We start from the raw sequence: 27018 nt of genomic DNA, 5'->3' as shown, positions 1-27018 counted from the left end.
GCACCTGTGACTCATATTGTCCCTTTTTTAGGTCTTAGCTGGCGAAAGCAGCACATGCGCTGCTCTCGTCATATGAGGGCTTCTTGGAATCAATACAGATTCCGAAGCTCTCGGAGGCGGAGTTGAAGCCCCGCCCATCTTCCTCATTCGCTGGCCTCCTCTTCAATGCAAAACGCTGGCTTCTGATTGTATAGGAGGCTTCTTAGTTCCTCCTTGTTGCCGCCTTTTCTCCATTTGGCCCCGCCCACCGGGATTGGATCTCTAATTCGCGGAGTTACACGCTCTGGAAGCACTTTTTTTTGTCCTTTAGAGTGCGTTCATGGGGGGGGGGGGGGGGGCGAGGTCCCGTTGCTCTCTCCGATATTTAGTTCATGGCCGAGCAAATTTTGAGCCAGATGTTGCAGGGGATGTTTTTAATAAAATGTATATACAATGCGTACATACTTACACCGGATTTCAGCCAATTCGGTTCACCCATTGGTATGCTGTAATGTTGGTTTCTTCCACTCACCACAGCATTAGGGGCACAGGGTCCACTCACCACAGCATTAGGGGCACAGGGTCAACTCATTTAACTCATTGGCTTACCTGACTTTGAGTGACAGCATTCATCTCTTACACAATGTGCATATCAACACTATAAGTTGTTTACTTGAGTGTCTGGTACTAATGTTGTATTGTATGCTTTTACATTACAGACCATACTTGGATTGATTGGGTGAGGGATTGGCAGTTTCTCCAGCACTGCTTCCAAGCCGCTTGTGTGTCGTTTATTTTTATTTTATTTATTTATTTTCAAAGTTTTATATAGCGCGAACAAGATCTTTGCAGATTTCAGAGCGCTTTACAGAAGGAAGGGGTAAGGGAAACAAGAGGGTGATTGAGCAGACTTTAGTTACAATAATAGTAGTAGGTAATATGTGAGTAACACAATAAGGTCGCAGTCTGATAAAGGCATAAAACAAGTAGATAATAAGGTAAACAGCTAATAAAGAGACGGTGTATAGTCTTAGATCGGAACAAAATAGAGTTCAAGTGTATTTAGCCATTAGGATGGCTTTAACTTCTTTCTTAAAAAATGCAGTGGAGGAGATCAGCCTCGTTTCAGGAGGGAGTGAATTCCAGATCCTAGGTGCCATTCCTGAGAAGGAGCGTTTGTATGTTTTCTCCTTCCGGAATCTTCGAGGTTTCAGGAGGAGATTTTTTGAGCTTCTGTTTGTTCTCGAGCCTCCTGATACAGTCAGCTTTTGGGTGAGGTAGTTGGGTGACTTGTGGTGTACAGCCATGTGTGTCATGCAGGCAATTTTCAACTGTATTCTGGCTTCAAAAGGCAGCCAGTTCAGGGATCTGAAGTCAGGGGAGATCTGCGAATGTTTTCTTGATCCAGTGATCAGTCTCGCAGCAGAGTTCAGGGAGGCTCTTTGTGGTGCGGTTGTAGATAGGGGGAGTCCGCTGAGAGCCACAATTCCGTAGTCTATGCGTGGGATGACTAGGGCTTGTACTGCGGTTTGAAAGTCCTTAGCTGGGAGGAAGGGTTTAAGTTTCCTCAACGTGTTGATTTGGAAATAAGCTCCCTTAGTTGCTTTACTGATATGTTGCTGCATGTTGAGATTGGTATCAAGTGTGATGCCTAAGGATTTCGCTGAGTCCACGATGGTGGGTCGGATATTGAGTGCGGTTAGGTGCTTGAGCCAAGATTGGGTGGTGGAGATTTTCGCAGGAGGTGAGATCAGAAGGAACTCAGTTTTCTGTGCATTAAGTTTGAGGTGATTATCGGCCAACCAAGATTGGGTGTTTCTGAGCGTGGAGTTCAGAAGTTTGATGTCATCCGGGGATTCTAGTTTGAGGTAGTTGAGTGTCATCAGCGTACATGTGGAAGTGCACATTCGATGCTTGAAGCAAGGTGGTGAGTGGTTCCATGACTAGATTGAACAAAGTGGGGGATAGGGAAGATCCTTGTTGGACGCCTAATGTTACGGGTACAGATGAGGTCAGCACGTTGTTGATCTTGAACTTCTGAGACCGGTTATGTAAGAAGGAAGTGAACCATTTGAGAACAGTCCCAGATAGACCCATTCTGGTGTTTAACAGTTCAAGTAGATTCTCATGTTTGACGGTGTCAAATGCCGAGGATAGATCAAGTAGGATGAGAAGGCAAGAGTCATTGTGATCAAGGAATTGGAGGGCGTCATCAATTATGTGCATCATAGCCGTTTCCGTACTATGTCTTGCTCGGAAGCCTGATTGGTGAGGGTTGAGGAGGTCAAACTGATCAATGTGTTTTGTCAGTTGGAGTTGTACGCATTTTTCCAGCAGTTTGGCCAAGGTGGGGATATTGGTGATAGGGCGGTAATAGTTTAGGTCGAGCGGATCAGCTGTAGGTTTCTTGAGTATAGGCGAGACTTGTCCTACCTTGAGGGAGTCGGGGATAAGCCCTTGTTGTAGGGAACTGTTGATGATTTTAGTCCAAAGTGGGAGGAGCAGGGGGATGAAGTCTTTTACAGCATTAGCAGGTAAGGGGTCTGTGAGGTGATTAGAGGGTTTCAGGGTGCCGAGCAGTTTGTTAATTGATTCTTCTGAGTAGGTGTCGAAGGACGACCATGCCTCGTTATTTTTAGGTTGAGTGGTGGTTCTGCTGATGTGGCTGGAGTATTGGTTTACATCATTGAGGAGTTCGCTTTTTATATTCAGTTTTTTGCTTGAAGAAAGCAGAAAAGTCTTCACAGGATGGTATATTACTTGTGCTATTAGATTGTAGAGGTTGTTCCTTGGTTTGCGTTTTGACTAGTTCAAACAGTTTTCTTGGTCGATTTTTTTGCTTGGTCAAGCTGGAGGCTGAAGAAGTCTGTTTTCGAGCGCTTGATTTTCCTGAAGTAGGCGTTCCTCTTTTTCTTGAGCGTTTTAAGGTGCAATGCCGAGGGAACTGATCTCCAGGTGCGCTCTGCCATGCGCATGGCACGCCTATCTTCATTGAGTCTGCCGTCATACCATGGGTTCGTGATCTTGGTGGAGGCTCTCTTCAGTTGCAGTGGGGCGGCTTCATTAATTATTGAGGTCATAGAGTTGAGGTATTGGTCGGTCAGAGATTGCACGTCAGAAGCGCCGGTGGGGGGAAGGAGGAGGCTGGTGCTGTGGGAAGGCAGGGAGTTGGGGCTAAGTTTCTTCATGTCCCTTTTCCAGATCTTGTGTTTGTAGGGTTGAACCGGGTTGAGTTTAACCTTTTCCTTTATGTAGAATGTGATAATGTGGTGATCTGACCAGTCACAGGGTTGGATTGCCTCCAGTTGGCACTGCCTGGGAATTCAGCATTTGAAAGGTGGCCAGTTGACTCTTTGCAAATGCCCTCCCACTGTGCAGCATCGTGTGCTGCAGTATTTTCACCAACTTTTGATAAGTTTGAGCAGGGAAACAGTTTTTCTGTTAAAATCTGCAAATTAGGCAGCAGCTGAGGCAAAATCAGAACTATGAGGAAAACACCACAGCCAGAGAGATGCATAATTCCAAAGGCCTTTGTTATAGATAATAGCTCTGATGACTGAGGCAACAAACACAGGCCCGTTAACACTTTACAAGCTTTGAAACCGCCCCTGTAGTTATCTTCATAATGTATCTCTGGACTTAACTGACTGCAGAAGTTGTCCATTTTCAAGTCTTACAGTTGCTAAGAGAATCTTGATGTGCAGAGAAAAGCCTATGGCATGCAGAGGAAGCAGGTAGACTTGCAGAGAACCTGGGCCGTGCATGTGCCTTTCACCCACCTACCTGTTTATGGGTGTGGCTACTGAGTCCCCTGCTGGCTCTAGTCTTCTGGGGATGTCCAGAGAGGCTATTTACAGCTGATTGAAGCTTGCAATGAACTCCAAGAACTTTCCCCAGTATTGCTCTTGTTTTTTATATTCCTCTCTCTAGCTATTTATTTATTTATTTATTCAAAGTTTTGTATAGCGCGAACAAGATCCTTACAGATATCAGAGCGCTTCACAGAGACATGGGTAGGGGCAGCAGGAAAGAAGAGGGATAATGGGAGCAGTACAATAGTCACCAACATAGTAGGATAATAATAACGTACAGAAAACATATCAATATACAATCAGGTAGACAAGTAATATAAGACGGCACAAGTCATTAATCTAACTGCAGAGGTTTTCAGGTAAACCTAGGATGTGTGAATGGCTTATACCAAGTTCTTAGGCTAGAGAGAACACTGAGTGGGGCATCAGGAGGGTGGTTCAGTGGACCAAAGTGTATCATATGTTGGTCGGTAGTAAGAGTAAGAGGTAGCGTAGTAGTGACATCATCAAGTAGAAGTATAGTGCCAATGGACAAGGTGAGCAGTGATACACAGCGAGGCAGAGTCTCTGATCCAGTACTTATAAAGTTCAAGAGATCTTGGCCAGAAGGATGGTTTTCACCTCTTTCTTGAAGAGTGCAGTGAGGGAGATAAGCCTGGTTTCAGGAGGGAGCGCATTCCAGATCCTGGGTGCCATTCCTGAGAAGGAGCGCTTGTATGTTTTCTCTTTCCGGAATCTACGAGGTTTCAGGAGTAGATTTTTTGTACTTCTATTGGATCTCGAACCTCCTGATATAGACCACTTTTGAGCGAGGTAGTTGGGTGCCTTGTGGTGCAAGGCCGCGTGTGTCATAACTGCAATTTTTAGCTGTATTCTAGCTTCAAAAGGCAGCCATTTTAGAGACTTTAAATCTGGGGATATATGCGAATATTTTCTTGAGCCAGTAATGAGTCTCGCAGCAGCGTTCAGGGAGGCTCTTAGGGGTGCCGTTGTGGATAGCGGGAGTCCGCTGAGGGCCACAATTCCGTAGTCTATTCGCGGGATGACTAAGGCTTGTACAGCAGTTTGGAAGTCTTCGGCAGGGAGGAAGGGTTTAATTTTCCTCAGTGTGTTGATTTGGAAGTTAGCTCCTTTTGTGGCTTTGCTAATGTGCTGCTGCATGTTGAGCTTGGCGTCGAGTGTGATGCCTAGGGATTTCGCCGAATCCACGATGGTAGGTTGGACATTGAGTGCTGTTAGGTTATTGAGCCAGGTTTGGGCGGTGGAAATTTTCGCCGGGGGTGAGATGAGTAGGAACTCAGTTTTCAGAGCATTTAGTTTGAGGTGATTATCGGCCAGCCAAGATTGAGTGTTAATAAGTGTGGAATTCAGATGTTTGATATCTTCCGGGGACTGTAACTTTAGGTAAAGTTGTGTGTCGTCGGCGTACATATGGAATTGGACATTGGAAGCTTGGAGCAAGGTGGCGAGCGGTTCCATGACGAGGTTGAACAGTGTGGGGGAGAGGGAGGATCCTTGTGGAACACCTAGATCTGCAGGCACAGGTGTAGATAGCATATTGTCGATCTTGAACTTCTGCGACCGGTTATGAAGGAAGGACGAAAACCATTTGAGAACAGTTCCCGATAGACCCATTCTAGTGCTTAGCAGCTCCAGCAAGTTCTCATGTTTGACCGTGTCAAATGCTGAAGAGAGGTCAAGAAGGATGAGGAGGCAGGACTCATTGCGATCAAGTATTTGGAGGGCGTCATCAATTATGTGTGTCATTGCTGTTTCCGTGCTATGTTTCGCTCGGAAGCCTGATTGATGAGCGTTGAGGAGGTCAAATTGATCAATGTGTTTTGTTAGTTGGAGTTGGACACATTTCTCCAGCAGTTTGGCCAGGGTGGGGATATTGGTGATGGGTCGGTAATTGTTTAGGTCAGACGGATCAGCTGTAGGTTTCTTGAGTATAGGCGTGACTTGCCCCACCTTGAGGGAGTCTGGAATGAGACCTTGTTGAAGGGAGCTGTTGATGATTTTGGTCCAGAGAGGGAGGAGCAATGGGATGAAGTCTTTTACAGCATTAGCAGGAAGGGGGTCAGTGAGGTGATTAGAGGGCTTCAAGGTGCAGAGCAGTTTGTGTATTGCTTCTTCCGAGTAAGTATCGAAGTATAGCCAAGGTGCATTGTTTTTAGGTTGAGTGTTGGACATCCTGGTGTGGTTGGTGAATCGGCTTACATCCATGATGAGATCATTTCTTATGTTGTCAGTCTTTTGCTTAAAGAAAGCAGAGAAGGCTTCACAGTGTGGGGTTTCGCTTGTTGTGCCGTTTGATTGTAAGGGTTGTGGCTTTGTTTGAGTCTTGATTAGTTCGAACAACTTTCTTGGCCTGTTTTTTGCTAGGTCCAACTGGCGGCTAAAGAAGTCCGACTTTGTGCGCTTTATTTTCCTGAAGTAGGCATTTCTCTTGTTCTTAAGCCTTTTGAGGTGCAGTGCTGAAGGGTCCGATCTCCAGGTGCGCTCTGCCATTCGCATAGTACGCCTGTCGTCATTGAGTCTCTCGTCGTACCAGGGGTTAGAGATTTTGGTGGAGACTCTTCAGTTGCAGTAGGGCGACTTCATTGACTATTGTATACATAGAGTCAAGGTAGTGGTCGGTCAGTAATTGAACATCCGAGGCACCTGAGGGGGGGAGAGGAGATTGCCGATGTGTGGAGGCAGAGTAGAGGGGTTAAGATTCTTCATGTCCCTTTTCCATGTTTTGGATTTGATTGGTTGAGCTGGGTTAGGTTTAACTTTTTCGTTGATAAAGGTGATAATGTGGTGATCTGACCAGTCGCACGGTTGTATCGCCTCCAGTTGTGTGGAGTTCTCTTTGGCGATGATGAGGTCAAGTATCGAGCCTTTGTCGTGTGTTGGTCTATCGCATATTTGGGTGAGGTCAAGCGCATTCAGGAACGTTTTGAGACTATTCACCACTGTGTCTTTCTGATCGTTCCAATGAAGATTGAAGTCGCCCAGGTAGACTTGGGTGGTCTGCCGACCGGCATTGGAAGTGATCATGTCCATGAGTTGTTGGGTGAATGTGAGGTTGTCCCCAGCCGGGTGATAGATGAGATGTAGAGCACAAACTTGTTTGCCCTCGCTGGTGATGTCGAGGCATAGGAGTTCACAGGAGGAAAGGGAGGGGGAGTTGACTTTAGTAACGGAAAGGTTGCTCCTAAAGATGCATGCAATTCCCCCGCCCGTTCTAGCCTAATGATGTGATAATTAGGGGGGACTAGTATGTCCATAATCGGGGTAGAGGCTTCAGTAAGCCACGTTTCCGTTAGAATGGCTAGGTCCAGATCCCTAGCTGAGACGAGATCAGCGATGTCGGAGGAGTGTCTCTGGGCCGATCTGCAATTGAGTAGGATGCATTTGAGTTTGGGAGAGAGAAGGGTGGTCGAGCTTTCTAGGGTGAGTGGAACTTTTCTGAGGTTGTTCGGGACGCAACCTCTGTTGTTGTGTGTTGGGAGCCTCAGAGGCTATGTAAGAATTGTGGGTATGGGGATGTGTGTGTTGGATCTTTGTTTTACCGGGCCTGGGCCATAAGAGCGTAGGAGAGAGCATATGTCGCGGTCCGACAGTGAGGTGGGACACGACGGGGGCGCTGGGAGTTATTGCGAGCGGGGATAGTCGGCCAACGCGGGTGACGTTGGAGGCGATGGTATGTAGGGAGGGTGCGTCGTTTGTAGGGTAGAGGGCAGGTGGGAGGCAGACTGGGCAGTGAGGAGAGAAGGTCTTTAATTGCGTGGACATCTTTTTTGATTTGTAGAATATCCTCTTTGACTTGTTGGAGGGTGGATAAAGTCAGGTCAGGAGGTGGATTGGGGATGGGGTTGGTGGTGAGAGCCATTGGTGACTGGTTGAGTAGTGAGCTGAAGAGCGGGCAGGGTATCGAGGGGGGGGATATGCTAGCGTTGTTGGGAGGTTCTGCGGTGCTAATGAGTGGGATGGCATTCAATGTGTGGGCGTGTTTGTGGGCGAGGGGTGTGGGTGACGTAGGCGGTGAAGGCGGTGGGTGGGAGGCATAGGTAGTGTCATCGGTGAGAGACGGTGCTGGTGAGTAGAAGAGTGAGTGAAGGCTGAGTACAGTGGGGGAGACAGGAGGGTAGTGAGGGCTGAGAATAGGAGGTAGGAGAGAGGGGGATGCTAAGGTAGAGGAGACGGTATGTTCTGTATGTTTTGTAGGGAGGGTGAGAGTGTCGTGGGTGGGAGGGGGGAGGGGGCTGGGGTGGGAGAGGTGTCCACTGTGGGGGGGATGGGAGGGGGGGTGGATAAGCTCCGAATGGTGGTGTGATCCGTTGGTGGCGTGTTGTGGGTGAGAGTTGTGAGTTATGTCAGGTGTGAGAGTGTCGTGGGTGAGAGTGGGGAGGGAGAGGGGGCTGCCGTGGGGGGGATGGAAGGGGGGGTGGATGAATTCCGAGCGGTGGTGTGTTCAGATGGTGGCGTGTTGTGGGTGGGGGTTGATATGTCAAGGGGGGAGGGGTGGGGGGGTGTGAGTGGGGGTAGAAGTGTCGTGGGTGAGAGTGGGGAGGGAGAGGGGTCTGCCGTGGGGGGGATGGGAGGGGTGGTGGATGAACTCCGAGCGGTGGTATGTTCAGATGGTGGCATGTTGTGGGTTGATATGTCAAGGGGGGGAGGGGTGGGGGGGGGGGAGTGGGGGTAGAGGGGGTCAAGTTAGTGGGGCGGCTAGTAAAGGAGGTGGAGACATTAGAGACTGTTCTTCTTGGGGAGTGTGGGGCGTTAACAGCAGGTGGGCCATTTACTGGGGTGTTGGGGGTAGAGGTGTTGTAGGTGGGGGCTGCGACGTCAGGGGTGATAGTGCTGGTGGAGTTCTGGGTGTGGGTCCGCAGCTTGGAGAGTTGCTCTTTGAACTTGGGGAACAGGTTGTCTAGTAGTTCCAGGTTTTGTGTCCGTGGATTGAATTAGGACAATCCCGTTATTGTAGATAGTAATGGTAGCCCTGCTAGGGAAGAGGTGGGAAGGTGTGATAGAGAGAGTTAGGCCATGAGTTGTTTTCCTGGTGGAGGAGACGGTGAGTAGGGTTAGGAACACTTTTCTCCATTGGGCTCTGCGTGAGGTGTGGAAGATATCAGTATTCAGGGCTCCATTGCCCTGTGAGAAGTGGGTGTCGGCAAAGGGTGTGTCAGGATGCGACCTCAGGAAGTTATGTTTAAAACGTTTAGTGGCTTTTTTGGTGAGGGTGGAGGGGTAATTAATTCTAATCGTGTGCTTGCCGTTGGGTTCCATATTAGAAGGGCTGTGTTGTTGGATGTGGGAGATGTAACGACAATAACAACTGTCAGCCGTTGGCAGAGGAGTGACACTAGTGAGTGACCAAAAGTATATGAGGTAGAAGTCAGTGCATCCAGGAACAAACAGTGCGAAGGTGCAACTTACAAAATGTATCCTATATGCGAGGTAGCAGTCAGCTTACACTATGTACAAGAGATGGGAGGTAGAACCGGATAGGTGGAATCACCTTTACCCATCAGAGTGTACGAGGTAGCAGCGGTGTAGTCTAGGTGTAGATGTAGAAAGTGGCTAGGTGCAGCTTACTTGAGTAGGCGAAGTGAATGAGGTAGAAGTACTCAATGCAACATCGCGACGTAGCTGATATCAAAGAACCAAATAAATGGGTAGCGAACATTGAATGATGGGAAAAAGTGAAATGGGAGCAGTCTGCGCAGAATGTATAGAATACTCGTAGAGGTATAAAACTGCAATATAGGGCGGTCACCTAATCACACAAGATACATATACAATACAAATACAAATACTAAATATAATACTAACAGAATGTAGGTGCAGATAGGTACAGGTAGGAGTACAGTACTGCGATAAGAGGCAGATACTTAATCACATACATATGAGGTAGTAATCGGTGAATTACAGGTGAGGATAAAGTGACGTGGGTACAGGGTCCAGCAGTGCACAGAATACCAATATAAGTACAATAAATGTGTATAATAGAGTAGAAAAATAACAAAATAAAATAAAAATAAAAATACAATACTGCAATGCAAAGCAGATACTTAATTACAGTGTTTAGATACAGAGCTATGTAAATAGTCAGTTCTTAGGGGCTGGGCAAGCAGTGAGAGTGACTAGTGCATGATGGCCGCAGAAGAAGGTGAAATATTAGTCAAATATGGCCGCCAAATGGGGGGATATATCCGATAGTCCTCTGTCAGTTGTTGTTGCTTTAAGACCAAGGAAGGGCTATTTCAGTTTCTATTTGAGCAAGCCCAGCTCTGACTTGTTGGGAGGGAGTCTTATCTCTGTTTTTTTGGTGGTCTTGTCTTGTGTGGAGGAGTCAAGCTGGGGAGCCTTGTGGGCGTCGAAGGTAAAGGAGGGAGATTTATTACTACAGCTTTATGGCCCCAGCCATTTTGAACAAAGGGAGGAAGGAAAAAGTGTACAATACCTTCTTGTAGAACTTCTCAGCCTGTATTATGATGTTGCCAGCAAAGTGGCGCAAAGGTACAGCATTTATTGGAGGTGTAGACAATGATAACACCTGGAACAAAGCTAAAAATGTGCAGCGCTTGCTAGCAGGTTGAAGTGCGTGCAAGCCTGGATCAGCTGTGTTGCAGCCCTTCCACATCCGATAGTCGTTGCTTTTTATAATAAACATGAGACCAGATGAGACTAGATTGCCTGTTTCTCCACTCCTTCCCTGTGGATCCCCTGGGCAGCGTCGTGTTGTCGTGTGTTTTGATATGATTTGTTTCCCCAACCATCTCGGGGCTCAGGCACCTCCGCCGTGCAGCGCTGCAATCTCCGGTCACCACCTTGCTAGTTGTCCGTTGTCCATTGTGCCCCCGAGTCCCGCTCGCTTCAGGCTCCACTCAAGTTGCTCCTTGTGTGGTGGTGTCCCAGCTCCGGTCGCCGCCCGCTCCCGTCGCATGCGGTGCAGGCTCAAGTCGTGGATCGAACGTTCCTCCGGATCCTTCCCGACCTCTGGGTTCCACTACTTCAGCTGCCGGTCCTGAAGCGGCGCATCACGCCCCCCGCTTGCCTCCCGCTTCCCGCCGGGCAGATATTACCAGTTCTTGCCGCTATCCCCCGTCACTTCGGCAGCAACCGTCTACTCACGGGCAGCCCCAACGTGTACCTTGCACACCGGACTCGCCTCAGATACCCAGCTCTATACGCTGTAGGCTCCGGAACCTCCCAGACTCCGCTCCGCTGTCAAGAGGGCACTGAGCTGACGTTTTCTGTCTGGAAGCTCCTCAGCAAGCAATATTCCGGTCGCGTTCTCAGCTCGGCTCCCGTCCTGCCGTCCTATGTTTCGCCGAGCCTGCAGAGGGTCCAACCTTCTCTGCTGCAGGTACGTGTATTTCGTCAGTAATCCAGTTACTTTTGAATCCATTTACTTGAAATAACTCCAGTTACTCGTTATGGTCCTGTTCTTCCTTTTCCCGCCGGCGGTGGTGCGTGCTAACGGGGGTGATTCCAGGAGAGGGGTCCCCAGCACTCGGAGCTCCGGACCAGAGCTCCTACCAGGCGGCCATCTTGGACAAATTATGTTTGGCTATGTTTGGCTGCCCTTAAATTGCACGCTTCCCAAAATTCAATTATTTAAAATGTCTGCATCCATTGTCTATACATTTAAAACAAGCATTTGCAATGCAATAGGTCTCGCGTTTACGCAAGTTTAAGCCATTGGCATTGTAATGACAATGCCTTTTATGTTTTAAAACCAAAACATAAATAAAAGCATTGTCATTTACAATGCCAATGACATAAACTAGTGTAAATGCGAAACCTATTGCATTGCAAATGCTTGTTTTTTTTCTTGTTCCAAACATTTAGTCATGCAAGGAGCTAGCAGACACGCATAGTAAAGGGTACTCAAACAACTAAACTTATAACTACAATCAGCAGAGGAATCTGTTTCCATTCCAAAATACATAATCCTAGAAAGAAGAAAAACTATCAAGTTTACAACTTAAGCGTAACCCAACCCAATGGCCTTCCCAATTAGAGGTAATAAGGTTCGAGGACAATACGTAAAGACACTGTCTCGACTCCAGAATAAAAGTACAAGCTCAAAGAAACCATAAACAGTGCAACTTGCAGGAGAGAGGAACACAGCAGACAGATGGCTCAAGTATCTTAGACTACACTGATTTAATGTTTACTGTATGTGCATCATACCCAAAGGTCACAAAGAAAGTTGTGCATCGTGAGCATGGAGAACGCTCAACATAGAGCCCGGTGAACCAGGGGGTAACCAAACTTTTGCCCCAACAATTTTGTTTTCCTTTCAATAAAAGTGTTGAATCAAACTAAATGCTCTCGGTGCTTTGAATATCAGTAGAGCCCCTTCAATTGTGCATAGACTGATGGATTGCTTAATTTATGTCCTTCTGCTGCTCCCCTTGCATTCTGGAACTTTTCATTCTGTCTCCAGACTCGAGAATCGGGTCGTTTTAATATTTCTCAATATACAACTGAATGTTTTTGCTCTCTACCTGCTTTTGGCCTCCTACACCCATCCTTTAAAGTGCTCTCTGCGAGTGTGTGGTGTTGCGGTTTCTGTAGCCAGCACATGGCTAACACTCAGCAGATTCATATGTCGGGAAACGTGAATGCCTTACAGCTGCGCCAAGAGTACCAGTGTGTCTAAAAGTCAGCTAGCTCTTTCCTTAAGTAATTTAAAGAAGAGTAGAGATTATCAAATGCTCTTAACTTTGCCAGCAGCCATTTGTAAGCACTAGCACGCTTTGTTTTGCATTTGAAAGCCAGTAATTCTTGTCATGGTTAGTCATGCATCCGTATATGACTTGTGAATAATGCACTCCGATACACTCCTTTGTTGTTGCCAGATAATAGCACTTGAAGTCTGATCTTGCTAGCCTTGCTCATCCATTCTGTAGCTGTCTTACCTGAACACTCAAACCATGGAGTCACCAGACTCCTGAGGCTTGAGCCGGGAGTGCGTTACGTTTCTCGCGCTGCATTCTGTTTTTAAAAAATGTACTATTGCTCACTTTGCTGTTTCGCTTTTAATTTACCTGCAAAACGTGGGGAATTTAATCCGGGCAACTGGGAATTGCGGGAGGCTTACTGTGCACTGGGTGGTGGACAAGGCACCAGGCGGCAGCTTTCCTGGGGTGGCGGAGTGTAGGGTAGCAGGCTAGTGGTTGCGACCCTGATCGCTCAAATGCAGGCACAGCTGCGCCCGCGCAGCGGGCGTGCCAAAGGCAAGCCCGTCCGGGCCGTCACCAGTCGCCAGGACCCCTGCATCTTTTGCTGGAGATGCCATCAGGTATTCTCTGGAAGAGCTTTTGGCTCTGACATCAAACTGCCCCTCGCTACCATGGGCCTGTCACGAGTGCCTTTGTGGAGTATGTGCATTTGAGTTGGTGCCAGCGAAACGGATTTTCTCTCCACCTGGCTATACAGACTATAAGTTCCTCCGCTTGAATTGCTGCTCGCTGGCCAAACACCACACTGAGGTGTTTGATCTTTTAGTTGACGAGTCCCCTGACGCCCTTTTCCTTACGGAGACATGACTCACGCTAGACTCTGTAGCAGAGCCTTGGCTGGCCCTCCCTCAAGGGTATGTGTTGAAGACCATTAAAAGAGAGGGAGGGAGAGGGGGCAGTATTGCGCTGATCGCCAAGGAAGCTTACTCTTTTAGTCTGCGTAAGGAAAAGACTGTGGAAGTGCTCTCTTCAAAATTAAGCTTAATCAGAATTTTACATTATCTGGTCTTCTAATTTATAGGCCGCCTGGTCCGTCAAGTTTGTTTAGGGGTGACTTATTGGGCAAAGTAGGACCTTTGGCTGGTAAGGCGGCAAATTTGACCATTCTTGGAGGCCTGAATCTTCACCTAGAGAATGGGGGTAAAGCGGAGATCGCCAGTTTTCTTGCAGCTCTGGAGGCCTTCCAGCTGCTGCAGCATGTGCTCGAAGGTACCCATGTGGCGGGCCACTTGCTGGACCCTATCTTCTCCAACTTGAGTCCTCTTATAGTCCATCTGCCAATGCCACTAGCCTGGACCGATCATTTTATGGTGTAATTTGTTTTGCAGCTACAAGGCAAAGCCAACGTGATCTGTCCAGCCAAGGTCCTTAAACGCCCATGGCATAAGTTGGATCCGGATCTCTTTTCTGCTTGGCAAGCATAGGCCTCAGCTTCCATCTGATGTGGATGCGGCTGATCTGTGTGTCCAGGAATGGCTGACGGCTGGCCTGGATAGTTGTATCCCGGCCAAATGGGGAGGCAAGGGGCGAGGACCCTCCAACCCGTGGTTCAACGAGTCACTCACAAAGGCAAAGAAGGGCTGCAAGCGACTAGAGCGTGCCTGGCGACGCTGTTATGATGAGTCAGCTAAATTAGAATATCGGGCGGCCGTCAAACAATATCATAAAGGTATTCAGAGAGCACGGGTGGAGTTTGTGGCCAATAAAATCGTAGCCAGTTCAAACCCCGCAAGGACTATCTTCTCCCTGCTCAAAGGTATGAAGAACGCAGGGGTGGCTAGTGTCTCTCCTATTGCCTCTAACCATCAATGCGAAGCGCTTGCATTGCACTTTGTAAATAAAGTTGACCATCTATATGGGCCTACCTTCGATGGCCCCTCATTTGGAGGGGGAGATGCCAGAAGTGGCGTAGAATATGGGGGGTAATAGTTTATCATTCCCGCTCCTGACATCTGGGGACTTTGAAGCTCTGTGTTTAAAAATTAAATCTGGTTCTCCAGCTGATGCCCTGTCCTCTGCCTTTTTCCGCCAGTTTCACTCTGATTTCTCCTGAGTGTTTAGAACTGGCCAATTTGTCGCTTAGGTCAGCCACAGTCACTCGGGCATGGAAACATGCTAAAGTTATTCCAATACTAAAAAAATCTTCTCTGGACCTGAGGGAACCTGGCCACTACCGGCCAATCTCCCAGCTCCCTTTTTTGGCTAAGCTAGTGAAATCCCATGTGAATTCTATTCTTGCGAATTTCATTGAGCAGAACGCCATTTATGATCTGTCACAGCATGGTTTCCGACCCAGGCATAGCACAGAGTCTGCTCTATTGGTTGTGTCGGAGGCTATTTGGGGCAGCTTGGATGTTGGGGACTCGGCGGCACTGGTCCTTTTGAACTGAAGTGCTGCATTTGACACCGTTTCCCATGACATACTCCTGAAACGCCTCCTGGAAGTTGGGATTGGGGACGTGGCCTTAGCCTGGATTCGGTCCTTTCTTGAGGATAGGTCCTTTCAGGTTTTAGTTCCTCTATTTAATTCCCAGGAGTTTGTCCTGCATCGGGGGGTGCTACAGGGCTCGATCCTAAGTCCACTCTTGTTTAACTTGTATGTTAGACCCCTGGCGGATGTGGCAAAGGGCAGGGTGCTGTCCCTGGTGTCGTATGCGGACGATACCAAACTGGTGGTTGCTTTCTCTGAGAAATGCAACGCCAGTTTGGGGGAGTTCAAGGACGATCTCCTGGCCATCTGCGACTGGATGGCAGCGAATTGTTTGCAGCTAAATGCCAGCAAGTCGGAGATCTTGTTGTTCGGCAGGGACCGGGAGCTTTGGTTTGAGCAGTCGTATGCGGACGATACCAAACTGGTGGTTGCTTTCTCTGAGAAATGCAACGCCAGTTTGGGGGAGTTCAAGGACGATCTCCTGGCCATCTGCGACTGGATGGCAGCGAATTGTTTGCAGCTAAATGCCAGCAAGTCGGAGATCTTGTTGTTCGGCAGGGACCGGGAGCTTTGGTTTGAGCAGTGCTGGCCGGATCGTCTCAAACCCGCTCCACTCCCTAAGGAGGTTGTGAAGAACCTGGGTGTGTGGTTGGATAATGGTTTGACCTTTGATAAACATCAAAAGCCGTGGCTGGGGTTTGTTTTGGGCTGTTGCGGGGTCTAAGACCTCTGCTGGGTTTCTTCCCTCCCAAGGTGCGCCAGACCATTGTACAGGCGTCTATCTTGTCCAGATTGGATTACAGTAACTCTTTACTTGGGTGCAAATAAGGCGAGTATCAAGCGGTTGCAGAGGGTTCAGAACGCGGCGGCCCGGCTTTTGGTTGCACTGCCTAGATCCTGCTCGGTGGCGCATGTGCCCCCTAAACTCCATTGGCTACCGGTTGAAAACTCATCGAGTTTAAGGTGTTATGTTTTTCGCACAAGATTCTGACACATCAGGCCCCAGCAGGGTTACTTCATTTGCTGGCGCTTTATGAGCCGGGGCGTCTACTGCGCTCCGCTGATCTCTCGCTGGCCCGCGTTCCGCGAGTCTGGAAAGCGAGGGCCGGAGGTTGCTCCTTCTGTTACCTGGCGGCGAAGCTTTGGAATTCGCTTCCTGTCTTTATGAGAAGCACTACGAATCATCTGGCCTTTCGCAAAGCCTTAAAGACCTGGCTTTTCCCTACATTGTCTGTCTAATTCTTTCCTCGGCTCTCCTTGGTCTCTTGTCTCTTGTTTTCTGGTTGCTCTGGGACGTCTCGTTGCTGAGGCAGCCATGTGCATTACATACCCTAAATAAATAAATTGCAGTTGGACGAGCAACACTTTTCCTGATCTTCTTTTAGTGTTTACAACTCAAAGCTGAAATTCCGGGCCGAAAGTATGCAAGTTACGTCGGCAGAAAAGGACTCCCTGGCCTGTGCAACATGGCTAAATAAAACATTGACAAAGTCAATAGATCCAGCATTAGAAAAACCTAATGGCTTTGCTAATGCTTGTTGACAGTTGCAAGCTTTTAGGTAACATGCCACTTAATGGAGTGGATCTCTCTGATCCGAAGCACATCACTTCATCCACCTTCGTTGCATGTTAAAAGAAAACTACTTCATAATGTTGAAGTTCTTTTTGTAAAACTCCACATGCTCCTAATCGCAGGCAAGGCCTCCGACCTCTTGACCAGGCTATATTTAAATATCACCCATTTTTGAATTTTGTGGTCCCAAAAATGGTTGTAATTGAAATTGTTGTACATACTGTCCCTGGCCATGCCTTACATTGTGTTTATTAATAAAGAAATCTGCCAGGTCTTGGCCTTCGTTTAAAACTTATATTAAGTGTATAGTTATTAAAGGGACTTGCTTGAACGTGCCTTCTCCGTAGTTTTCAAGCAAGCTTTTACATAACGTAGAAGGTACATAAGCACTCTAAACATTGTGTATCTAGAAGAATTTCTAGTTTCTAAGGTAGAGCAAATTGTTCCCATATTTAGCAGCATGCAGCCCTTTGCATCTACTCCATTTTTTTGATATTTGGAACAAGTGTAGTCAAACATTATTGTTTTTTCAAGTTGTCTATTGTGCTTAGTTGGTTACTTTTTTTAATGTAGTTGCAGATTGCTTAAAAAGTTAACAGCCTTTCATGTGTTTTGTACAGAAAGTTTTAGATCTAATTCATCACTTAGTCCATGGGAATTCAGTCTGGGTTATCGGTACTGTATTTTTCTAAGATGTAGTTCAAGATGTCTCTGCATGGTAACTTGTAGGTAATAAGCTAATTGTACAGTGTAAACCTAGCCAATAAGAGGTGGAATCCTACACAGGGTCAAAGCCAAACATGCAGAAAACTTGATTGGAGTGATAGCTGGTTTTGAAGAGTGACAGATGAATTTATGGCAGTGTGATGTGGTGTTTAAGTGTGTGTCTGTAGGTGCAGGATTGGTTCAGTTCTGATGTATGTGGGAATGATGTTCCCGAACCTTGGTGCCTAGATGGAGAAGTCCTGTTGCCTTCTTTAATTTTTTTTTACATTTTATTTGCACTGTTCCACCTCCAGTCTGGTGCCGAGAGCCACTGGAGACGTCAGCCACATATGTAGGGGTGCCAGATGCAGTGGCTTTCTAGATGAAGCTGCTAATTTCAAAGTTGGTGTAGGCCCTCAAGGAGAGCATCTAGAGTTCCATCAGGGGTGGGAGTGATTTGACCATATTTTTACAGGCCAGTTATGCGTCCCGCAGGAAGTATGCTTTTTAGAGGAGCAGGTATGAAGTCTTGGTGGCTGTGGACCAGGGCTTTCCCCCGTCCAGATCGGAAAGTACGAGGGTCTGAAATGTAGTTCTGAAGAGAAGTCACATTCCTTGTTTTTGTTTAAACAATCTCGATATTCTTAACCAGTTCTTACAAGCTAGTGTCACTGCAGCTAAGGGAGTTCCCCCTCCTCACCCCCAGCAACAAACCTAATTTGTCTCAGCAAACCTTGGCGTATAAATGTTGATTAAAATTTTATTCTGATGCTTTTCATTATTCCCTTACATACTAGTGTGGTAATTGTTTTTCTTGTTTTTTTGTTGTTTTTTAGGCTGTTTCACTTGGTGCCCAACAAGGAGTAGGCAATGTCAGTTCTGCTTCAACGCCTACTAAAACGCAACTTGGGTCACAGACTGCTTTACACACAACTGTGAAAACTCCACACATGGCATCAAAAGCCCCTCATATCCCAACAAAATCAGCACATGCAGTAACAAAAGTAACCCCGCAGCTTACTGCACACCCAGAAAAAAATATACCATTGTTGCTATCAGAGCCTCAGGAAGACAAAGGGCTTGTTAAGGACCCTCGTCTTAGCAGAATAAGTCCACATTCAGTGCATACTAAAGATCAAGGCCACAAGAAGGACGTCCATGCGGAGAGCAAAACCAGCAAGAATACATCAGCAGAAAAAAGTAACTCCACAAAGCAAGATAAAGGAAAAGTGGATAAAATACCAAAAAGAGAGATGGCCACACATGAAACCAAATCAAAATCTCTCTCCCCCCAGAAAAGTAAGTCGTCTCACCCAAAGGATTCTAAAATCCAAGAAGGCGAGACCACAAAGGGCGTTGAAATTGGCAAAAGAGATCCAAGATTACGAAAGCATCAGCAAGGTGGTAAAGAAGATGACAAAGAGCGAAGGAGAAGCCTAGATAAAAAGGAAGAGCACAGTAAATCCTCTGACCATAGATCTGTAGGAGGTAGGGCTAAGGTTAATGGCATTGTTCAGAAACATGATGCGAACATTGAGGACCTTGAAAAATCGTCTGGAAAGATGCTAAGATCAAGTACTCGAAAAAGAACACGATCCCGTTCTCCTAAGTCACGGTCACCAATTTCACATTCTCCTAAAAGGAGAGACCGAAGATCTCCTAAAAGACGTCCAAGAAGCATTTCCCCACCTCAGAGTAAAGCAGGAAAGTTACGACATTCAGGGCAAAAGACCTTTCATGTCGAAGAATTCTCTGCCAGTGCCAGAGAGGACAGAAATTCTGGAAAAAGAAGCCTTAAACAAGATTCAAGAGATTCTAGGAGGTTAAAAAAAACTCATGAGGAAAGGCAAGAAACTGTTCATCAGCACTCTGCAAGGTCCACATCTGAACCTAAAGAAAATTTAGAAAATTGGCAAGGTTTCAAGCCCAGCAAAAGGTGGAAGTCTGGTTGGGAAGAGAGTAAAAGGTAAGTTTTAACTGAACAAAAAGCATTACAATGTTAAGGTTGAACATGTCCCACCTGCTACCTCTTTTTAAATGGAATTGAATCTGTCAATAATAAGTAATATTAGGCCTGCATATGAAAATAGATTTTCAAACGATTGATATTTGTTATGGATGGTTGAGTGAGCTGAATCCAACTACTCTGCCCCCACATATTTGGAAAATGACAGGGATGGTTTCAGGATCAATTGCAAGAACAGCTGCCTTCCCCAGGTAGAATACAAATTAGCCTTGCTAGCTGGTATTGTTTGAAGTTAAGTTTGGCTACATTTTGCAGTAAATTGAAAGTGGGGCAAAATGCAGGCTGAGTGACTGGTGGATCTAGCCCAGCAGGTTGTCGAAGTTGTAATCTGCTAAATGCTGTAGACAAAGGAAACTTTGTGGTTCTTTGAGCATCTCCATGGAAGAATGACCTTCATGTTAGAGGGAAAGTAATCTGCAAGTTACTTTTTTTTCTTAAGTGGATTGCATATACTGTTTCTCCCTGTAAGGGTACCTGATGCTTGAGAGTTGGACGATTGCATTGACAACATTTATGTTTTCTGTCATTCAGCATACCTGTATCAAATCATTATGAAGGTTATGTGCTGTAGAAACAAAAAAACTGCTTGCAGTGCTAGTTGCTTATCACTGGCATGTTTACCATGTTACTGTCCCTTTTGGAGAAAAGACTGCAATCTTTCATAGATCTCCAGGTAGGTCGTTGAGATTTGTTACATTTCAGAGCTCTTTTGCACCCATGTACACTCGGAGACATATCTTTTTTCCCCTCAATAATGTATGTAAAGAAGAATCCCGTGCCAGAAAAAGAAAACTTCCTACCAAGGGATTCCCCATCTCCCCAGACTGTCATTGACAAAGGTCTTTGGAAAGCACCACAGTTGTCGGCAAACGCCTTGCTGCACAGCACTTATCTGCCAGGGAGAGAGACGATACTGGCATGGGTATGCTTCTGAATGCCGTCAAGGGAAGTCCATTAAAGGTATTGTGCCATCCATCCGTGAGCCCATTCTTTTCGTACATGCAACAGGTTTGATGCCTATTGGTGCGGATCCGCCTGCCATATAGTTAATTGGGGACACCCGCTGAGCGCTTGATTTCTTTGGTAGATGTGGTCTACTTTTAAAATGCATTGCTCTCTCACAGGCAATTAGTTTTTACCAGTGTGCTGTCAATTTTTTTGTTATTTCTTTTGCATTCTAAATATATTTTGCATACTAAATTTTCAGCTTGCCAACTGACGAACACCAGAGTATTGGAAAAATTTCTCACCCAAGGCGTAGGGATAGCTGGCAGAGTGATAAAACAGTAGTGTCCCCTCGGACTCCAAAACCGCAGCATCGTTTAAGTGTGGATGCTAATTTGCAGATTCCCAAAGAGTTAACTTCTGCAAGCAAAGGAGAGCTACTTAAAAAGGTAATTTTGCCTCTTCAGTTGGAAAAGATTGTTGTAAAATAGTTTGTATTTTTCTGGAACTCATGCTAACCGTTTTGTTCCTATGTAGGCAAATGACCGTCTGGCTTCTGGTGAGATAACGCAGGATGAGTTCCTTGTTGTTGCTCATAAGATTCGTCAGCTCTTCCAGTACCAAGAAGAAAAACAAAGGTATGGTGCTTGGGATAGTCCCACAGAGGACAAAGGTGGTATTAAAAAGGATTCTATATTGTCCAGTGCCGAATCAACCTATTACAAACATAAGGCACAGTTAAAAAGAACTCAAGTTCATCATTTCTCAAGATCTGATCTTACACAAACTGACTTTGACCGTACCCATGAGGATATTGTAATTCCTGGTAGAGAAAGCAATGACAAACATAAGCACAGTGTAAGATTTGTTGGGGGCTCGTTTGATAGACAGGAAAAACTTGTTGAAAAATCAAGAAGGCTGTCTCCTGCTTCAAGTACTCGACCTTATAGGGACAATCTTTCGCCAATGGAGGGCAGCCGCAGAATTGATGAGCAAAGTGATGTCCACAAAGGGACGAGAAGTTCTAAAAAATATGAACAAAAGCTAGCTTTTGATACCTGGGGCGATTCTGTTGAATTCAGAAATTCGCCTAGACATCAGGGAAGGAGTGCGCAAGAATTCCCAACCCCAGAGAGAGATGTGGCTGGATTTCGAGACTATGATCATAAAGAGAGGATGGAAATTGGGCCAACTGGTATGTATTGTTTATGTAGTTCCATAAGTGTGGATGAATGTCGCATTAAAAAAGTAACCAGTATGTTATGGGCTGCTTACATTTTTCTAATTTATTTCATCACTGTTAAATCCTATAATTTGCCCTATGTTGACGTAAGCCAAAAGAAAATGCATATATCAATTAATTTTGTGAGCTGGGTGGAAGGTCTTAAATGCAGTATATGCATGAGAACATTTCTACTAAGCAGAGACAATTTCTAAACCGATCAGTTTGAAGACCATAACTGGAATTGTGTGGTATAATTCTAAGTTGAAACAAGTGAATATATTTTAGAAGCCTGTTGCATGAATGAATGGACTTTGCAGAGTCCTAAAATTTCACATAGTTTTATAAATGCATCCGAGTCATTGTAAGTGTTTAAAATGTTTTTTATTTTTATTTTTTATAGCAACTAGATGTCAATAGGGTATTTCAGTAAGTCAGTTTGGCGGGCATCAAACAGTTATAGAAAACCTTGTGGATTACATTAGAAAACTGAAAAGAACAACATAGTGTTGGGAATTCTACCTGCTTCTTGATAGGTCGGTCTGTATTCTAGCAATTACAGTGGGCAACTTAGGTTTATAATGTGAATATTTGCACAAGTATAAAGGATTTTTCTTAGGCTTGAGTTTGCTGGGAGTATTCAACTCTTGATGGTAATATTCAACGCTTGTTGGTATCGAAGTTGAGCCAGGATAGGTTTGCAGTACTCTCCCAAGTTAAAGCAGTAAATGGATGCTGGGAGGCAATTAGGTTGGCTAAGGAACATAGGTTGATATAGTTTAGGGAACTATTTGTGTAGAGTATCCTTAACATACACTGGGCTAGACCCTTTAGGTGCCAGTGTTTAGAGCTGAATTAAGAGCCGATTGGTGTTTGTAATTGTTTTCTCTGATTACTTAATTTAGAGGTTTTTTTGGGTTAGTAGGAGGAAAAGAGTATTTTTGGAGAAACAGACTGCTACTACAGTACCATTTTCTGTTAGTGTTAGCACGTTATTTGGCATAATGCAAAGGGAGTTAAAATCTAGCTGCAGTGTCAGCTTAATTAATTCTAAACACATCTAGGTGTCAAAATTACAGGTCGAGGCGACTGAAGCAGACCCTTAAAAATTAGGGCTAATGTGGCCATCCATAGAATGAAAGCACATTTGGGTTTGAAGTTGAAGTGAGCAATAGTTATATTTTATGTCCTTTCTGTACAAGTTATATGTGTTCAGGGGTTTAAGGGAGGCGGAAAATAGTGCAAAAGAGGGGGGTGCTCAAGACCACTTTGGAACATCCACAGGAAGAGGGGGGGTCAAAGTTCATTCAGTAGGTTCCAGAACGGAGCACCGATGGATTGGATAAACGAGCAATCATTTCAGAACATTACAGAAAAGTGCCAAGTTATTCAAATATGTATAACAAGTAAATTGTCCATGAATTCTACTATTAAACTGTGCTCAAGCCGTAACTTGCTGGCTTGATCTTAAAAGATTAACACAGTAATTGGAATATCATGGGTACGCCAATGTAGCATTAACTGTGAATTACATTTCTTTTAGATTCAAGGGAAGAAAAGAAGTTGCCATTTGAGGAACAGTTCTCTCACAAAAGGCTTCGTTTTGAAAATGCAGAAAAGTCTATATATATTGGAAGCCCGGATTCAATGTTTGGTAGTCAAGATGCATGTAAAACATTGAGTGAGCTAACTGAGGTTGGGCTTCGCCTGGGTGCATCTCCTTTGCATCGGTCTACGAGAGGAGATGGATTGCCAAAAACAGATTTTGAAGTGCTTTCTGATCATCATAGCTCTGACAGTGATGACCCTCTTGCCCAAGATTCTGTACGGTTTGATGGTGAACTTTTAGAGCCATCTGAAAAACGAGATTTGGCAGAGAAGAACTTGTCCTTACATGCACAAAGATTTGATAAAACATTGCTGCATCCTGTTGGCACCCTGAGATTAGAATCAATAGCAGGACAGACTCCAAGGTTTGAAGGCACCTCTGGTCCAGTATTGGGGGTACCGGGCCAGGCTGCTTGTCCACAGCGCTTTGATGGAGTGACAAGCCAAGCAATGATCCCACAGAGGTTTGAAGGCGTGCCATCTCAACAACTTGGTATGCCTACCGTTCCCATGGCTGCCCAGCGGTATGATGGAGCTCCAGGTCTTCTTGCGGGCCCACAGAGGTTTGAAGGAGCTCCAGGTCAGCTAGGGGGTCCACAGAGATTTGATGGCGCACCAGGGCAGCCTGTGGGTCCACAGAGATTTGATGGAGCACCGGGACAGCCAGTTGGTCCACAGAGATTTGATGGAGCACCAGGACAGCCGGTGGGTCCACAGAGATTTGATGGAGCACCCGGACAGCCAGTGGGTCCACAGAGATTTGATGGAGCACCCGGACAGCCAGTGGGTCCACAGAGATTCGATGGAGCACCCGGACAGCCAATGGGTCCACAGAGATTTGATGGAGCACCAGGACAGCCAGTTGGACCCCAGAGATTTGATGGACCACCAGGACAGCCAGTAGGTCCTCCGAGATTTGATGGTGCAGCAGGGCAGCCATTGGGCCCACCGAGATTTGAAGTGCCACCAGGGCAACCAATTGGTCCACCAAGATTTGGTGTAGCACAAGGACAGCCTGCAGGTCCACTGAGATTTCAAAGTGCACCAGGACAGCCTGGTGCCCCACCAAGGTTTGAAGGGGCACAGGGGCATCCTGTCTGCCCTCCACGGTTTGAACCTATACCAGGGCAACCTGTGATTGCACCAAGATTTGAAACACCAGGACAGCCCACAATTCCACAAAGGTTCGGTCCTCCCAGATTTGAGGGTGCACCAGGACAGCCTGTAGGTCCACCCCGATTTGATGGACCTCCCGGCCAACCTCCAAGGTTTGATGGGATACCCGGCCAGCCAGTCGGCATGAGGTTTGAAGGTCCTCCGGTTGCAGGGCAATTTACAAGGCCTCCAGGCCAACCTCCAGGCACAATAAGGCTAGATGGGCCAAATGGTCCAAGATTTGAAACACATCCACCCTTAAGGTTTGATGGACCTCTTGGGCACACTGGCCCACGATTTGAAAGCACTAATATTCCCCGATTTGATGCACCACCAAGATTTGATGGACTACATGGACAGCAGTCCCAAAGATTTGAAAGGCCACTTGGTCAACCGACTCCTCCACGGTTTGATGGCCCAATAGCTCAACAGGCTCCACCTAGATTTGATTCACCTATTCCTGTACACCAGCCACCACCTAACCGGTTTGGGCTTCAAGGACCACGGTATGAAAACAGTTCTGCACCAAGACTTAACACGCCACTTTATAGGCCACCAGGTCCACATAGTGAACATCCACATGTATTTAGTGGGCCATTTCCAAGGTTTGATTTACATCAAGCACCAAATTTCACTGGACCACCACCTAGTTCTGGAACACCATTATATCCAAATCTACTAAACAGACCTCCTCCTCCACATTACTTTGGTGTTCCAACTTCTATGCCAATGGGAAATGTTCCACCTCCACCTCAACCGGTAAGTGGTCCTAACCTTTTATTGTTAAATTTTCATAAATCTAAATCCGTCCTTTCCAATTATTGTTAGTGCACTATAATCATTCCTATCTTTTGACTATAAAAAAGCATAATGTCTACTATTTTTTCTTCAGAGGCTTTTATTGTATCTCTACACTGGTCTAAAATGTTCCTCGGATTCTTCAGGTCTTAGGTGATTTTCTTGTCACTGCTTATAAACAACGTTTTTATGTTTTGACATAAAGGTCAATTTCTGTGTTGGTGAGTTTCAAAATTTCCGCGACACTCTAAATAACCCTTTAGGCGATTTTACCCCAACCCTCACCCCCCCCCCCCCCCCCCCCACTTACCTCTGATTCTGAGGTCAATGAGGCATATTGTGTTTTTAGGTGCTCGCCCAGAGCATTGGAGCATGTTTTTTTTTCTTTCTTTAAATTATTGTTGGAATTCTCCTCTTTCTACCTTTTTTTAAAAGATTTCCAAGTGCAACGTGTCTAGAGTCCCCATTTTATTTAAAAGCAGATTAAGGTGATCTTTCCATACTTTTTTATGCAAAGACTTTTGGTCCCTTAACGTAGTAAAATAAATGATAAATGTTCAATTCAGAAGGTGTGCTTCTGTAGATTTTTTCCTTGCTATACTCCAGAAGTGTATCCTACTCCTTTGCATTCTTAAGGTGGACAAGAGGCCATGGCTGTTGAGCCTCATTGTTCCGAAGCAGTGTCACACTAACACACAGCCCATTCTTCCCAGTGAGTTATTAGTTGAAGGGCTTACATCCTTCTATAAAACACATTCTCCAGATCTCTGTGGGAACTAAATAGGGGGGATTCCTGGATCTACAGAAGTGGCACCTGTCGTACAATATGTTACCTTTTGGCCTGAGCTTGTACATCCATATTTTAACTAAGATCATGGGACTGGTAGTCAAGTTTTGATAGAATGGCATTTGTAGCTACCCTTTCTAAAATGGTCAGCTGAGCTTGCTCCTCTCCGACTCATTTTCCCCATGCTAGCTTATCCGTTTGTCAAGTGATGTTAGTTGGGCTGTGACTCAACCAGAAAGAACAAAGAGCTTCTGGACATTGGAGGGACATGCATCTTCCTTCTCCCTTTCGTATAGGTTTGTACTGGAAATGTTGCTTTTGGAACTGCACAGCTGAAGCATACTGGCATCTATTTTCCAGAATGACAAGGGGTGTAAAGAAGGCTAGAATTTTTGACTATGGTAGCCACAAGGCCCAGCAAATTTTACTGTCTCACCCAGGCACAATCTCCTTTTTAGTTGGAGTTTGGCAAGCTGCCCATAGTTCAGTCCCATAAGCAGCATTCTTCAGACAACACCCGGGGCAGTCGGCACTTTATAGATACACGGTCTGCACTCAAACTGACGTTTCTTTTTCTGAACCATCTGTTTGTGGTAATGGTGACAGTGCGACAAGAGGTGACGTTTGTTTGTTTGTTTATTGTTTAACCCAGTTAGTGAAAGTATTGTAAACTTTTTTTTAAAACATTTTATTATTTTTGATTGTGTAATTTTTAGTGGATCCCATTGTAGATCTGTATCTTAATAAATACATCTTGATACACACAGTCACTTTAGATTTTTACCAGGGACCTTACAGGAAGATTTGTACGGCCACTGCACTGTGTACTATGTTACTATGTTATTTCTTTTATATGCTAGTTTTTTTTTTTTGCATAGTTTTATATAGCGCAAACTAAAACCGAACCGAATCAGTTATCAGAGCGCTTTACATAGTACCAGTTACGTTACATGAGGACACACTTTCATTTTAGGCACGGGGAGATTAAGTGATTTGCCCAGAATCACAGGTTTTTTTTTGGCGTTGTTACCGAGACTCGAACCCAGATCACCAGGTCCGAGGTCGAGCCCCTAGTTGACTAGGTCTGAACTGCACAATAAATGAGATCCGTCCAATTTGACTAATTATTTGGTGCATACCTTCACTTTTATGTAAAATACTGTTTTACTGGCTTTTGAAGATGTTTAGTGTTATGAGTGGTAGTTTCCTGAGGCAAAGCGTGACATTAAACTA

General features: G+C 45.7%; 1 protein-coding gene across 2 annotated transcripts in view; it reads left to right on the top strand.

The window, feature by feature from the left end:
- PCF11 (PCF11 cleavage and polyadenylation factor subunit) overlaps positions 1-27018 on the top strand; it is a 324271-nt gene that overhangs the window by 6196 nt on the left and 291057 nt on the right. For both annotated transcript variants that reach the window (XM_078658484.1, XM_078658483.1), the window contains exons 5-8: positions 18081-19210; positions 20478-20664; positions 20753-21410; positions 22981-24959. In XM_078658484.1, the coding sequence (XP_078514610.1) occupies positions 18081-19210; positions 20478-20664; positions 20753-21410; positions 22981-24959 (3954 nt within the window). The remainder of the gene's footprint in view (positions 1-18080; positions 19211-20477; positions 20665-20752; positions 21411-22980; positions 24960-27018) is intronic.

The sequence above is a fragment of the Lissotriton helveticus genome, chromosome 8 (assembly GCF_964261635.1).
Source record: "Lissotriton helveticus chromosome 8, aLisHel1.1, whole genome shotgun sequence".
In the NCBI taxonomy this organism is placed as follows: Eukaryota; Metazoa; Chordata; class Amphibia; order Caudata; family Salamandridae; genus Lissotriton; species Lissotriton helveticus.
This window is presented reverse-complemented; position numbering and strand designations above follow the sequence as displayed.